Raw genomic sequence first — 14,950 nt, forward strand, 5'->3', positions numbered from 1 at the left:
GGTCTCCGGGGGAACTGAAGAGGAAAGCTTCTGGTGTATCTTTCCTCCAGTCCTACCACAAGAAGGCAGCGGGGCTCTACCGGCCTAAACCTGTAGACTGGGCTGACCCAGAGGGGAAGAAATGCAGGTTAACCTGCCACGGAAGCTTGCAACAGCCTAGCGGCCCCTTCTTCCCTGGGGTGAGCAAGATCTTTGCCATTCCTGGCCTCAAGCTGCCGAGGTGCAGCCTGTTACCTTGGAGACAGCTAACACTTATCTCACAGGCAAGTGGCACCATAGAGTTGTTTGGAGGAGCTTGGAGCAAGGAGAAGTGGGAGCCAGGAGAAGAGGCGTCCTGCTGTGCCTTCTCCCAAAGATGAGGACATAAATGAAGAAATGCAGAAACGCAGGTGAGTGTCACAAGGGTTGGCAAGTGGAAAGGGAGAGTGGTTGGTTACGCACTGGCCAAATGGGAAAGATTGGTGTACTCGGTGCTGGGGCTCTGGCAGATGCCAAGGCAGCTGGGTATGTGTGAGTGCAGGGAAAGCAGGACTTCCGGGGTTTCCATGTGGGGCTTGGGGTAACAAATAGGATTCTGGGGTTTCTTGGCAGACCGCGGGAGTAAAGTGTTTATGGAAACAAGCATGGCTTAAGGACGCTAGGGAAGAGGAAGGTGTATGAGCAGCCGCTGCCAGGGAGCAGAGAAGGGTGAATGGGGAGAAGACAAACAAGGAATGGATTCTGAAGGAACGGAAGGCCTTGGGTTTCCGCACTTAAAAAACAAGCCCGGGCTCCTGAGAGCTGGGATTAAAGGTGTGTGCCACGCACTCGGGAGGCAGAGGCAGGTGGATCTCTGTGAGTTCGAGGCCAGCCTGGTCTAGAAGAGCTAGTTCCAGGACAGGAACCAAAAGCTATGGAGAAACCCTGTCTCGAAAATAAAATAAAATAAATAAATAATAAGCAAGCAAGCCCTGGGCAGTGGAGAGATGGGGCTCAGCAGGTAAGAGCACTGGCTGCTCTTCCAGAGGACCTGGGTTCAGTTCCCAGCACCCAAATGGAAGCTCACAACTGTAACTCCAGTTCCAGGGGTCTACTGCCCTCTTCTGACCTCCTTCAGGACCAGACACACACATACAGAGCAAGCAAAATGCTCAAACCAATCAAATAAATCATTTTAAAAATTAAACCATACGAGCTGGGTGATAGTGACACATACCTGTAATCCTAGCACTCAGGAGGCAGAGGCAGGTGGGTTTTTTGAGTTCAAGGCCAGCCTGATCATCTATATAGTGAGTTCCAGGACAGCCAAAACTGGTACACAGAGAAACCCTGTTTTGAAAACAAAGAAGCAAATTAAATCATATGCATAAAGTAAAAGTAAACATTTAAATCTACAGCAATAGCAAAACAAGCTCTGAGCCAATGAGATTGCTCAGCAGATAAAGGCATTTGCCACCAACCCGACAACCTAAGCTTGATTCCTGGGACCCACATGGTGGAAGGAAAGAACTCCAAGTTGTCCCTTGGCCGCAGTTACACTGGCATGTACGTGCAGTTACACACACATTCACACACACACACACACACACACACATTCACACACACACACACACACACACCTGTACACATTCATATACACTAAATAAAAACATAGGTTAAGTGTAAAAATGTCAGCCCTCCAGACGGCCTTTCATGAATAAATATTTGGGAGCATCCTAGCTTCAGCTGTTAACCACCTGAAGTTAGCCCCAGGCCTTCTTTAATACAGTAACAATGTGCTTTGACCAAAATGCTAATCTGCCCAAGGGATCAGTTCAAAGACTCTCCTCTGGGCTTCGCAGTCATGCAGGGCAGTACAACCCCAGTGCATTCCTGCTGAACTCCACCCCTGCATTGAAGCCGATCACAGTGATCGGAAAATGGATGCTGAGACTTATTGGGCCCCCAGACAACAGCCTGAACTGGAGGAGAAAGGGGTAGATGCTAAGTAGGGGAGACCCCAAACCCGCAGAGAGAGGGTAGATGCTGACCGGGGGAGATCCCGCATCCACGGAGAGAGGGTAGATGCGGACTGGGGGGGATCCTGCACCCACGGAGAGAGGAACAGGCATTCGTCAGGCTGTCAAGAGCGGCTCTAGGTCCTCATGAGTTATGAGGATAGCATTATTTTATTTTATTTTTTATTGTTATTTATTTATTTATTATGTATACAATATTCTGTCTGTATGCCTGAAGGCCAGAAGAGGGCGCCAGACCTCTTTACAGATGGTTGTGAGCCACCATGTGGTTGCTGGGAATTGAACTCAGGACCTTTGGAAGAGCAGGCAATGCTCTTAACCACTGAGCCATCTCTCCAGCCCCTTTATTTTTTTATTTTTACTCAGCCCCTTTATTTTTTTATTTTTACTAACACAGGGTCTCATGATGTAGCTCTGGCTGTCTTGGCCCACTATGTAAACCAGGCTAGCCTCTAATTCACAGATACCTGCCTGCCTCTGTCCACCAATTGGTGGGATTAAAGACATGTGTCCCTATGCTCAACGAAGATGGCATTTTTAAAAAGTTTTTTTTCCTCGTGGATTAAAGATGTTTTCTCATAAAAGTACACTTCAGTAGCCAGTTTGTCCTGGGGGTCATCCTGACATTCTCCTTTATCTGGTGGGTTTTCTCCTTGCATAAGATTTAGAGCCAAGAGACAGCACATTACATACACTGACAACAGGGGAGCCGAGGAACCCAGAGAGCAGCAGGCTCTGTAGATTAAGGGTGAGAACAGAGGGCTCAGCAGGGAAGAGCACTGGCTGCTCTTCCAGAGGACCTGGGTTCAGTTCCCAGCACCCAAATGGAAGCTCACAACCGTAACTTCAGTTCCAGGGGTCCACTGCCCTCTTCTGACCTCCTTCAGGCCCAGACACACACATACAGGGCAAGCAAAATGTTCAAACGAGTAAAATAAATCTTTTTAAAAATTAAAGCGCATGAGCCCCAAGCCTACTCCCTAGGGCTGTGCTACTCTGCCCATTGAGCCTTGCTCAGCAGCTGCTGCTCGCTAGGCTCTGTTTATACACAACAGTCTAGTGGTGAACGTTTCAGCGCTCCTGCCCGCAAGTATCTCCAGAGGGAGAAAGGGAGCAAACAGTAAACACGGAGAAGGTGAGATACAGACACAGGCTACAGAGAGGAGAGCGACATTGCAGCGGTTTGCAGAGGTGTGCGGCTTCAGTTAGGGACTCAGACAAGCCTACGGGAAGGCAGCGCTCTCTGGCCCCCAAGAAGCACACTACGGAAGTGAAGGGGGTGAATGGCCGCTCCCAACCCCACACTGAAGTGCTCCAAGGTGCAGCTCATGGTTTAGCAACTGTGCTGGTTGGCTCTTAACAGCCTGTCACAAACTCCCGTTGTCTGGGGAAAAAGAGACCTTGTGGGAAAATGCCTCAAACGCTTTCTTGATTAAATGACGTAAGAAGGCCCAGCCCACTGTGGGTGGTGCCACCTCTGGGCAGGTGGTCCTGGACTGGATCAGGAAGCAGCCGGAACAGAAAGCTCTGGGGAACAAGCCTTCGTGGCCCCTGCTTCAGTTCCCACCTCTGGATTCCTGCCTTGGCCTCCGTGGATGATGGGCTGGAACCCGGAAACAAGCAAAGCTGAAACAAACCCTTTCCTCCCTCAGCTTGGTTTTGGTCCGTGTTTTGTTTGTTTGTATGAAAAAAGATTACTTTTCCCTTTTATTAAACAGATTCTTTTCTTACACAATATAGTCTGAACAGTTTCCCTCCCTCTTTCTGTCCATCTGCCCCACCTTCCACCCCCAGCTTTTGACAGTGGAGTCAGTGGGCAGGGTGGTGAGTACAATTCCCATCCAGTTCTCAACTGAAAAACCAAAAGTTCAGGGCTCTTTCTAACACTGCTTTGGTAGCTTTATGTAGTCAGACCTCCTTTTGCCCCCAAGTAACCCAGAATCTAGAGGGTTAGGACTATTAATTCACTGAAAACTGTTAATCACTCCCCAAGGAAAAAGAACCAAGACCCCGGGGTTGCAGGTGCCCGTGTTCTGGGAGGTTTTCACCATCTCTGCCCTCGGAATGATCTCCAAGGAAATCTAGCTGAGGAGAAGCCGCTTTGTCCTGGTGCTTCCCTGAAAACAAGCAACCACTAAGTGAAAGTCACAGAACCGAAAGGAACTAACAGCTGCCAACTGGCATAAGCTAAGGAGCCCTGAGTTCACGGTGATGCCGCAGCCCTGTTCAGCCTGTGTCTTAGAGTTTGGTGGGGAGGGAGAGATACAAGGGACAGACAGGTTCATGAGCCAGCGTGTTTACTGGGGAGGGGAGGGAATTGAAATGAGTTGTCTATCTCACAGGACCTAAAAGTAGACAGTGAGTGAGTTCTACAAGTTCCTGGGATAAATAGAAATCCAAGAAGCAAGACCCGCTCTGTCCCTTCTGTCCTGTCTTTTCCCTGGAGATGGTGCCACACCTGTAATCCCAGCACTCAAAGGGCTGAGGCAGGAAAACCTGCACAGTCAAAGCCGTGACTTGTCACCTGACTCCAAAACAACAAACACAATCCTGGCCTCATCTTCTACTCTTATGCAGTTACGGTTTAAAAGGAACGGTGCCCGATTGTTTTGTTTTGGTTGGTTGGTTAGCTGGTTTTATTTTATTTGTTTGTTTTTCGAGACAGGATTTCTCTGTGTAGTTCTGACTGTTAGGGAACTCTGGAGACCAGGCTGGCCTTGAACTCACAGAGATCTGCCTGCCTCTGCCTCCTGAGTGCTGGGATTAAAGATGTGTGCCAACACCATCCAGCTACAATGCTGGTTTTCAAACGTCATACTAGTGATTGTGAGTCCAAGCTAAAATGAATGTCCTCAAAGGGAGGGTCACAGGTGTATGAAAAGCCACATAGAAGGAAGGATCCTGAGCCGGAAAGGAAGGCTGGAGAGTTTCTTAGAGGCCATGGTAGCTTAGCTGAAACATCAAAGGCAGGGAATGTGTGGGGCCAGGAGAAGAATGTTCTGGAGTGCAGACAATAATAGGTGAATGGGTCCCATGGTAAAAGGAACTGTACAGCATTGTAGGACCTCCCATGGCCATGGTGGGAGAGCAGTGACGGGGTGGGAGCTCTGGAGAGCTCAGTGGCCCCCAGCCCAACCATGTGGGGTCTGGAAAGCCATCTTATGGTGTTACACTCCACCCTAGAAATAGAGGAAAGCCTTTGGCCAGTGAAAATGGGTGCTAACAGTGAATTCATGAGCTTTTGTTTGTTTTGTTTTTGTTTTTCGAGACAGGTTTTCTCTGTGTAATGAGACCTCTATCAGCTAGGTTGTAGTGGTGCACACCTTTAATCTCAACACTCAAAAGGGAGAGGCAGGCAGATCTCCGAGTTTGAGGCTTGCCTGGTCTACAGAGCAAGTTCCAGGACAGCCAGGGCTACTCGGAGAAACCTTGTTTCAAACAAAAAGCCCTCTACCTAATAAAGTGAATCAATTAGGTAGCAACCTGAGGGGTTGCAGCCAGGCCAGTCACAGTACCCTGCAGCTACCTGTGACCCGGATATCAGAGGACTTCTACTGCTCAAAGAACACCACAGACAAGGAGGCAAAAAGAACATGGGAGGTGGAAGAGGTGGGGAAGGTTGTGGAGGATTTTCTCTCAGGTATGACGTGGCTACTGCAACTCTCGAACACCGCAACTGCAGTTATTAGTACAAAACTCCACAAGCTTGGTCCCCTCAGCTCCGTAAGGTGCCCCTGCTCCTGAGCAACTCTGATTAAACACACTGGGTCATTAGAATTATGGGGGAGGGGGGGATGAAGAAAAAGTAAAGGCAATTAGGAGGTAGAGGGAGGAGGATCTCTGTGAGTTCGAGGCCAGCCTGGTCTATAAAACGAGTTCCAGGACAGCCAGGGCTCAACAATTAATTAATTAATTAAAAATAAAGACAAGACTTTATATTTTTATTGGACTGGTTGGAGCTTGTGGCGGGGGGGGGGGGACACCTCTGTTTGACTGTTTCAAGCAGAAGGGGAAAGATAAATACCAAAGTACATTATATAACTGGGTATGGTAGCTCACATCTTCAATCCCAGCACTCAGGTGGATCTTTGTGAGTTCAAAGCCAGCCTGGTCTATATAGTGAGTTCCAAGACAACCAGGGCTGCACACTGAGACCCTTTCTCAAAAAAAAAATTGTATACATGTACAAATCAAAATCAAACCCATTATCATATGTAACTAATACATACCATTGAAAAACCTGTGAAAATAGTGGGGAGGGGTAGAAAATGCCTAGAGAGACCAGGGTGGATGGAGACGTTTGGGAGACGTAAGATGAACGAGATTAGAGAATGGGTTACGTATCGGGAATGAGCATCAAGAACAGGTTGAAGGTTTTGACTCAAAGATGGTGGCTTCTCTAAGCCAGAGAACTGGAGAAGAGAGCAGGTCTATATGGAATGTTACAGCTTCCATCTTGGGTGAAGCAAGTTTGAATTCTCCAGCAGAAAGAACCAGTGCCATTGAACACTGGATTCAAGATACAGCTTCCAACTAAAAGGGAGTGCGAGGTGGCTTCTTCTGAGCTGCTGTGAGTGACCATGGCCCAGGAACAAAATTCCTGTGTTTAAGTGGTGTGTGAACTTTCATAATCAAAGAGTCTTGAGCTAAGGCATTTTACAATGATACTTGTCCATCAGGTAGGTTACAAGTACATGAGGGAAACCTATGAATGTTATCAGATAACAGTCTTAGGTTTGTGGAAGCTGTATTAATCCCACCAAACGAGAGTAAAGGCCATTACCCAAATTAGCCAAATTTATAGCAAACTTTATTATATATACACAATATTGCTGGGCCGGTGACTGTCTCTCTATAACTATGGGATTGAGAGGTCGGCCCCAAACAGAGGAGAAGTGGAGCTTTGTAGCCCCAAAACTGCAAAGCTTGGGGGTTTCCAAGGATCGGGATTTTCAGAGGAATTTAGTTATATAGGAATTTGGCAGAACATCTCAAAATTATTTGACAGATATTTTTATTTTATCAGGGTAGAGGTCAGAATATTGTCAGGGATTGAGTCAGATTCCAGAAAAAAGGGTCAAGACATGATTCGAACTTTTTACAGAAAACAGGAGTGACTTATTTTGACCTTGTAACAAGATGGCTTCTAATCTTAAAATGGAGTTAGGTTAGTTCATCAGCTAGGAGTCTCTTAATACATTCATTCTAAAGGGTTTGCCTGGCAGTTCAAAGAATGTTAGATCAGACACAGTGGTGGAGAATTAAGTACACTAAAGACTGCCCCAAATAATTTGATTTTAAATCTCAGCCATTCTAACTCCCCACAATCACAAAGTTGTGACCATTCCAATTCACCCTGGAAAGTCTCTTTACAAGGGTGTGGCTTGGGAGATGAGGGATGAGAGCAGGGGATAGGGTGGGGAGGGGTGGCTCTTCAGTTCAGAATACAAGATCTGGAATCATAGATTCTGGGTTCTTGATGAGAGTCACTGAGGGTGGCTACGGTTCAAATCTTAAGCATGTGTAAGATGGCCCCGGAAGAGCGGAGGCCAGCCTAGTCTATGTTGTGTGTTCTAGAACAGCCAGGGCTACATAGAGAGGCCCTGTCTCGGAAGAAATGAAGTGCAAAGGGAGTGACTGTCACCTTGTTGACTGCTGTGCCCTCAGCATGGAGCACAGAGCCTTACAGCCGGCAGGTGTCTGAGGAGTCTCCTGTGCACTCCGGAAAACACTGTCTAAAGGTTGCTTCCTAGTCTCGCAGCAGTCAGAGAGGAAGGTTAGGTGGTTTCGTGATGACAGCTCAAAGCAGTCATATCTTCCATAGTCAGGGTAAGACATTTCTAGGAAATACCTAATAAATATGATTCTCTGGAGTTCTAAATGACAATAACAGCAAGAGTTTGCTCATGAGAATCGAGGGGGAATGAATCCTGAAGAGAGACCAGATAAATGGTCACTGCTACATCTTAACATAGACTAGGGCTTTTGAGATCAACCTAAACTGTAAAAAACAAAACAAAAACTCATAAACCACATTTTTTAAAATCAAAACTCTGTAGTAATCCTTTCAATTTCCACACAGAACTAAAAGTGTTTCTGGGTCCTTTTAGAAGCCAGGTGCTGGGGTCGGGGTGGGGGAGACACTCCTGGCAGAGAGGTGCCATGGTGTCGAGCACTGATCATCACTTTGTTTTGTAGCATGGACAGAAAGACTGACAGAGATCCACAGAAGCAACTGGACCAGAAGGCCATGAATGCACGTGCCCAAAATCCAGATGATGGATTGCTGGTGACACACGTTAACCAGACCCAGGACCTACTGGTAACAACCATAGTGCTTCCGTTCACCAGTGATGCTTTCAAATCCGCAGGGGATGTGGGATGTACTGAATTCTTCCTTCAGTAGGAATGTGAATGTCATCAAGCATTCCTCTCTAGCCCCTAGGTTTATACAGAAATAGGGAGCTTCTCTTCTATACTGCCCATAGAGCCCTTCAGCCTCCAGGAACACGGTTAGGTATTTAGGAGCCTGTGAGAATTCTGGTTTCATTATCAAAGCCTGAAGCATTTGATTTGAAAGCTTCCCTTGCTGAGATTTCCTTGTAAGACTCCATAAGAGCTAGGTCCGGAAGTCCACTTCAGGAAGCACTGTGGGAAGGCTTAACTTAAGGAAAGAAAGCAAAAGCGCCACGCTGGTTTCAGACTCGCTCCGAGTGGAAGTGAACTATCTTCCTACAGTCGTTCACGACTCAGAATTCTCTCTTCTGTGGAAGCCATTGTCCTTCCAGGTTGGGAGTGCAAGGCAGGCAACAGCTACCTGCTAACCCACACCAGACTACAAAGACACCACCCAAAGGATGTCCAGCCCTATAGTTATGATGCCAGCAACTAAACAACCAGAAAAGGAGCCAGCGTCTACGTTTCTCAAGTAATGGAAACAAGGAAACCAAGCATGGTGGCACTGACCTAAAATCCCAGCACTCTAGAGGTGGAGGCAAGAGGATCAGGAATTGGAGGCCAAACTCAGCTCTCTGCTACAGAGTGAGTTTGAGGCCAGCCTGGGATACATAACACTATTTCTAAAAAGGAAAAAGAAAAAGAAATGAGGATCTATGGGTAGTTCTAAGAAGAAATCGCTCAGTGACATCAGTTGCCAGTGACGTGGGTCTTTGTTTCATCTGATTTCATACCAGAGCAACTCCCTTTCCAGCTGTGGGACACACCTGACTTTATCAGATAGAGACAGGTCTCTCGTTTCTCCTCTCAGCAGTGGGAGAGTTCTGGTTGCCCAACGCTGAGCCCGTAGTGCTCTCCATGCAAAGTGTCCACTTCAGACACAAGGTCCCACCCCAGCCAAGAACCTACTTGCAGCTGATGCCCACAGGCAAAGGGAAAGTCAGTCTCTCCAACGGAACGCTGGGTATATCAGCCACACTCCTGGGCAGGCCCCATGCCTAGGTGTAGCTGGCCAACACAAAAGGAACTTTATTATTTTAATTACTTGTAGAATTTTGTGTTTTGTTTGGGCATGTTTTTTTGTCTTAATGGATTCTTGTTTGCTTGTTTTAATTTTCGTTTTTGTAGTTTTTCCAAGAGAGAGCATAAAGTTGGAGGAAGATCTGGGAGGAGTTCGGGCATGGGGAAAACATGATGAAGATATATTGTATGAGCTGGGCATGGTGGCACACGCCTTTAATCCCAGCTCTCAGGGGGCATAGGCAAGCAGATCTCTGAGTTCAAGGCCAGCCTGGTGTACAAAGCAAGTTCCAGGACAGGCAGGGCTACACATAGAGACCCTATCTAGAACAACCAATATATAGATTTATAATAAATAAGTAAATATAGTACTGAAAGATATATATACACATCACACATATATATGCATATACATATACATACATATATTTTTTTTTTTTTAAATGGAAAGTGTGCACTTCAACAGAATAGCAGCAGGGCCCTCAGTCACAAGCAATGTTTGTAGGGATGGGCTTTCAGGTATCTGCAGGGCAAAAGCCACAGCCTAAAACATGTCACACCATTTCAAGTGCAAGATGGGAAGGAAAAGGGTGCATGATCAGTGTCATATGCAAGGTGTCCTGGAAGGAAGCAGTGCCACCTAGTGGTCACAGGATACAGAGCCTGGTTTCCTGAAGCGTAGGCCTGGGACTGTGTGTGATCTCTGGCACCGAGCCTCTCAAAGGCAGGAGGGGCTTTCTTGGGGTTGAATCCCACAATGAGAAGGACTCTTATGCAGACACTGGAGTTGATGTTCAGAGTGTGCTGGCTATAAGCTTGACTTGATAGAGCTTTCCAGTGAACCCCAGCTCCGCCACCCTCGTTAGCTGTGTGACCTTGGACAAATGACTTCAGTTCTCTGCCTCGGCTTCCTCGTCAGAAAAGTGACGCTCTCCCGGGATTACTTAACTTTACTAGAGTGCACCGCATGCACGTCCTAGGCGCGGTATTGGTGTTTGCAGTCATTAGGAGTGTGTTTTCACACATCCTGAGAGCACTTGCTAATTTCTTTTCGGAACTAAACAGGTCTTGGGAAAGAATGCAAGGTGAGCGACACCAGGGAGCTGGAATGTGCTAACAGCCTTTTATTTTCGCTGTCTTTGTTTGGTGCCAGCCCTCCGCTGACAACCAAATCTGAGTGCAAAGAACCTCCCCTTTGAGAACTGGGTGCAGAGAAGCTCCGAGTCACTCACATTCTGTGCCCTAGCCTCACACAGCTAAGGAGAAGGGGACACTGCTTCGCAAGAAAGCGGAGACACGGAGACGCCCATGTGCTGTGCTCCTCCTGTGTCCTCTGTTCTCTGCAGAGTGCCATTCCCCTGCAGTAGACAGATTTCAGCCTCGGACCAGCACCTTGCCCACTCCAGAGAGAGCCCTGACACATGCAAGTCCAAAGACAGACCACCAAGGTCAAGTATGTACCCAGAAGGGACCTTTGAGCTAAACTCAGGCCATTTCCATTTCACATAATGTGTATGTGTGCATATGTGCGTGCATGTGTATGTGTGGTATGTATGTGTGTAGTAATGTGTAACAAGTCTTTCTCTGTACTGCTAGCTCCCAAATAATGACACGGAGACTTACTATTGATTATGAAAGCTTGGCCTTAGCACTAGCTCTTATAATTTAAATTAAGCTCTTATAATTTAAATTTATTTTAATCTACATTCTATGTGTAACTCGTTACCTCATCTCTCCATACTGCTCATGCTGCTTCCTCCATGTCTGGCTGGTGACTCTGCCTTCTTCCCGGAGTTCTCTCTGTCTCTAGAAGTCCCGCCTATACCACCTGCCTAACTATTAGTCATTCAGATTTTTATTAACCCAATCACAGCAATACATTTTCATACCGTATACAAATATCCCACAACATGTCCCCCTTCTGTCTAAATAAAAAGGAAAGGTTTTGACTCAGACATAGTAAAACTTATACAATAAGAATAATTGTTGGGAAGGGATTACATTCACGATGTCTAGTTCATTTGTATTTGGCATGTTTGGAGAAAATATTATCTATCTTATCTTGGTGAATTTAAAGTTTTATGCCTAAACCTTTTTCTATCATAACTTGTATTACCATCCTAAAACTATCATTTTAGACCTCAAAGCATTTTCTTTTTTTTAAAACTTTTTATCTTTATTTTATGTGCAATGGTATTTTGTCTGCATGTCTGTATGAGGGTGCCCCTTGAACTAGTGTTACAGACAGTTGTGAGCTTCCATGTGGGTGCTGGGAGTTGAATCTGGGTCCTCTGGAAGAGCAGTCAGTGCTCTTAACTGCTGAGCCATCTCTCTAGTCCCCTCAAAACATTTTCCTAAACAATTTAAGCTTTTATATCTCTCAACCTTATATACTTTATACCTCTTTTGTGAGATTCTTTTCTGAATTTGGAACCAAGGAAAACTGTAACTATCTTGTCTTCAACTCCATCAAAGATCTAAGAGGGATATAATGTTACCTGAGTAAACAAAGACATCTGACTGCCTGGACAGTCACCCAACACTCCTCTGCAATGTTGACAGCATCCTTCTTCATCCCACGGGCCTATAATATCTAACAAGACTTTTTTGTGAAGCAAGAATTTTAAAGGACTGTCCTACCTTGTCTTGGCAAAGTTCAGCAGTTACCTTGTTTTGTGTCCTGCTTATCCAGTTTGAACAGCATACTGTCAGCAATTGAGGCAAGGGCAGTTTCTTGCCCAGATGGCTAACTTTGCCACAGTGAAAACAAACTCCCTATGGAGGTTCTTCGATGCCCATCATCCTTTTTTGAAATAAATTGGTGCTACCAGGAGCAGATGTATCTCACTCTCATGAACAGCCTTAGGGTTATTAAAACATTTTAAGTGTCATATTCTGTAGGTCTCTGAAGACCACCTATCTATCTAAAGTATATGTCTGTTTAACCTTGAAAGCATACCTAACATAACTACAAGTTCAATCATTATAGATGGCTAACTACTAACCTATATTTCTTAATTATACATTACATTTTTAAATGAGCTACATAGGTACAGTACCTTAAACAAGAGTAGAAACATAAATGCAGTATAGAAAAAAATAACCTTAAATTTATATCAATATATAAAAATCCATACCAATGTCAAATATTTGAGACTAGTGGTTATTCAAAGTAGACTCAACAATCTACCCTTTTATCCCATCATTCTGTATCTCCCTTTTCCCTTCAGAAAGAGATGCCTGAATCTAATCTTTGTTCATCTTTTTTTCCTGATCATGACCAAGAACAACTTTTAATGAACCCCCCAAAAGATGAGGAACATCCATAATCCACCTAAACACCAAAAACCACCCATCCCACCTATTGGGAATGTAGACAGTTTTTTGTTGTCTAGGGGTAATAGCACCTTTAGGGGACCCTGGTAAAATTGGGATAATGATCAAGTCCTAGGAGAGCTAGCTGTATCATTTGTTGTCCAGTCTCTGTGTAATGGGAAAGTGCAGGACTTATCTGAAGTCCTGGCTGGAGTAGTAAGTGAGGCTGGACCATCTTATCTAGCAGCTTTGAAGTTGTTCTGAATGCAGAATTTTGAGGAAAGTGCAGCAGAGGCACTCTGAGAGGTTGAATCACCTGGGCTACTTGTCTTATTTGGTGTCTGGTCCTTTTTTTCTGAAAACACACAAACTTTTAAAGGTAACATGTATATCTGCATTAACACAAATATAGGTTGGGCAGTGTGCACAAGTCAGCTAAAGGTGATTTTTTTGTTGTTCTATGTTCGAACAATGAGAAGGCATTTGTAAACTTTATAAGTTCTGTCTGGACTTTATAACCATAACTATATAACTTTAATATAACCATAACTTTATAATATAAATCTCTATCCATGCCATATGAAAGGATGTCATATAATAATAAGTCATGAGAACTTTGTAGCCAGCAAGGTTTATCATGTCTCTTCCAGTCTCAGAGCTGTTCCTATGACAAGGAATCAATTTATACACCACCTGTCCTGTAGTCTTTCTTGGCTTTTTCCCTCATGTCTATAGCCAAATCCTCAGGAGGTCTCCCCCCATCAAATCTGATCTTTATTAATTTTGAAGCAATCCGTAGCTTTTTGTTTCCTGTGGAAACAAGAGCATATCCTCCCCCCCAACGTAACACATATACTGATTTCCATTCTAAAGTTAAGACATCCCTAAATTATATAAGCTGATTTAATTCAGCAGTTTCTTCATGAGAGACAATCCAGCGTCTCTCAGCAGCTGCCATTCACTCATCAGCATGCAAAAAATTCAAAGTCAATATAGTACCATACAGGATCCAGATACCCTGTGTATTTCCTGTATTTATGTGGCTTATTTTTTTTATATTACTCTACTCTGTCTTTAAAGATTTTATTATCTTAAATTATTTTTATGACTGTCTATACCCTTTTTTTTTTACTGTATCCATTTAAAGGATATTTTTGGTCTGGTCTGTTTTCCTATGCCTCCTCTGATCATGTGAGCCAAGCTTTAAACCACTCTGCCATGCTACTTAGCACATGGCTGACTGACTGCCCACCCTTTCATCCATGAGAGTCAGCCTTAAACCTGCAGTATAGTTGAGAGCTATGTTTAACCAGGAGCTGCATTTAAGCACCTTCTCTGGGAAGTTGGAGGGATGTAACAAGCGTTTTGACTTAGCACGCTGCTTCTACTTAGCACGTGAGCTATTCAAGTGCTTGCTATACAGCAGAGCTGTGCCTCTGTGTACTACGAGCACCAGGTTACTAAGAAACCATGTTTGTTTGTTTGTTTCAGCTTTCTCAGAACCTTTGTGGGAATAGGTGCCTAGATGTTGGGCGCCATATGTAATTGCCATATGTAACTGTGCCATTTATAATTGTGACATATGTAACTACCCTCTCCATACTGCCCATATTCTGTATCTAACAGGCAACTCCACCTTCTTTCCAAGTCCTCTTTCTGCCTCCGAAGCCCCGCTTGTACCTTCTGCCTAGCTACTGACCATTCAGCCTATTATGCCAATCACAGCAATATATTTTCATAGATTGTACAAATATCCCACAACATATATATGTCTGTGTGAATCTGTCTGTGTGTATGGTGTGTCTGCATCTCTATGTGGTATGTGTGTGTATGGTATGTGTGCATCTGTGTGATGTGTGTATATGTGTAAATATGTATCTGTGTCTGTGGTGTGTGTCTATGTAGCATGTATGTTTCTGTGTGATATGTGTATATGTGTGAATATGTATCTGTGTCTATATGGTGTGTGTGTGTGGTATGTATGTGTCTGTGTGATGTGTGTATATGTATCTGTGTCTGTATGGTGTGTGTGTGTCTGTGTGTCTGTCTGTGTGGTATGTATCTATCTGTGTGGTGTGTGTATTAGTGTGTATATGTATCTGTGTCTATATGGTGTGTGTGTGTGTGGTATGTATGTGTCTGTGTGATGTGTGTATATGTAT

At 44.8% G+C, this 14,950-nt stretch overlaps 1 protein-coding gene across 2 annotated transcripts in view; it reads left to right on the plus strand.

Annotated features, from left to right (window-relative positions):
* The window catches only part of Vwa3a (von Willebrand factor A domain containing 3A), a 64,531-nt gene continuing 49,581 nt past the window's right edge, over window positions 1-14,950 (plus strand). The window contains exons 1-3 of one of the 2 annotated variants that reach the window (XM_075972073.1): window positions 11-179; window positions 264-389; window positions 8,196-8,319. In XM_075972073.1, coding sequence (XP_075828188.1) covers window positions 376-389; window positions 8,196-8,319 — 138 coding nt within the window. In that variant the 5' untranslated portion in view covers window positions 11-179; window positions 264-375. Of the gene's footprint in view, window positions 390-8,195; window positions 8,320-14,950 lie in introns of both variants that reach the window. The other variant, XM_075972074.1, reaches the window with a different exon arrangement.

Source organism: Microtus pennsylvanicus, chromosome 5 (assembly GCF_037038515.1).
Source record: "Microtus pennsylvanicus isolate mMicPen1 chromosome 5, mMicPen1.hap1, whole genome shotgun sequence".
In the NCBI taxonomy this organism is placed as follows: Eukaryota; Metazoa; Chordata; class Mammalia; order Rodentia; family Cricetidae; genus Microtus; species Microtus pennsylvanicus.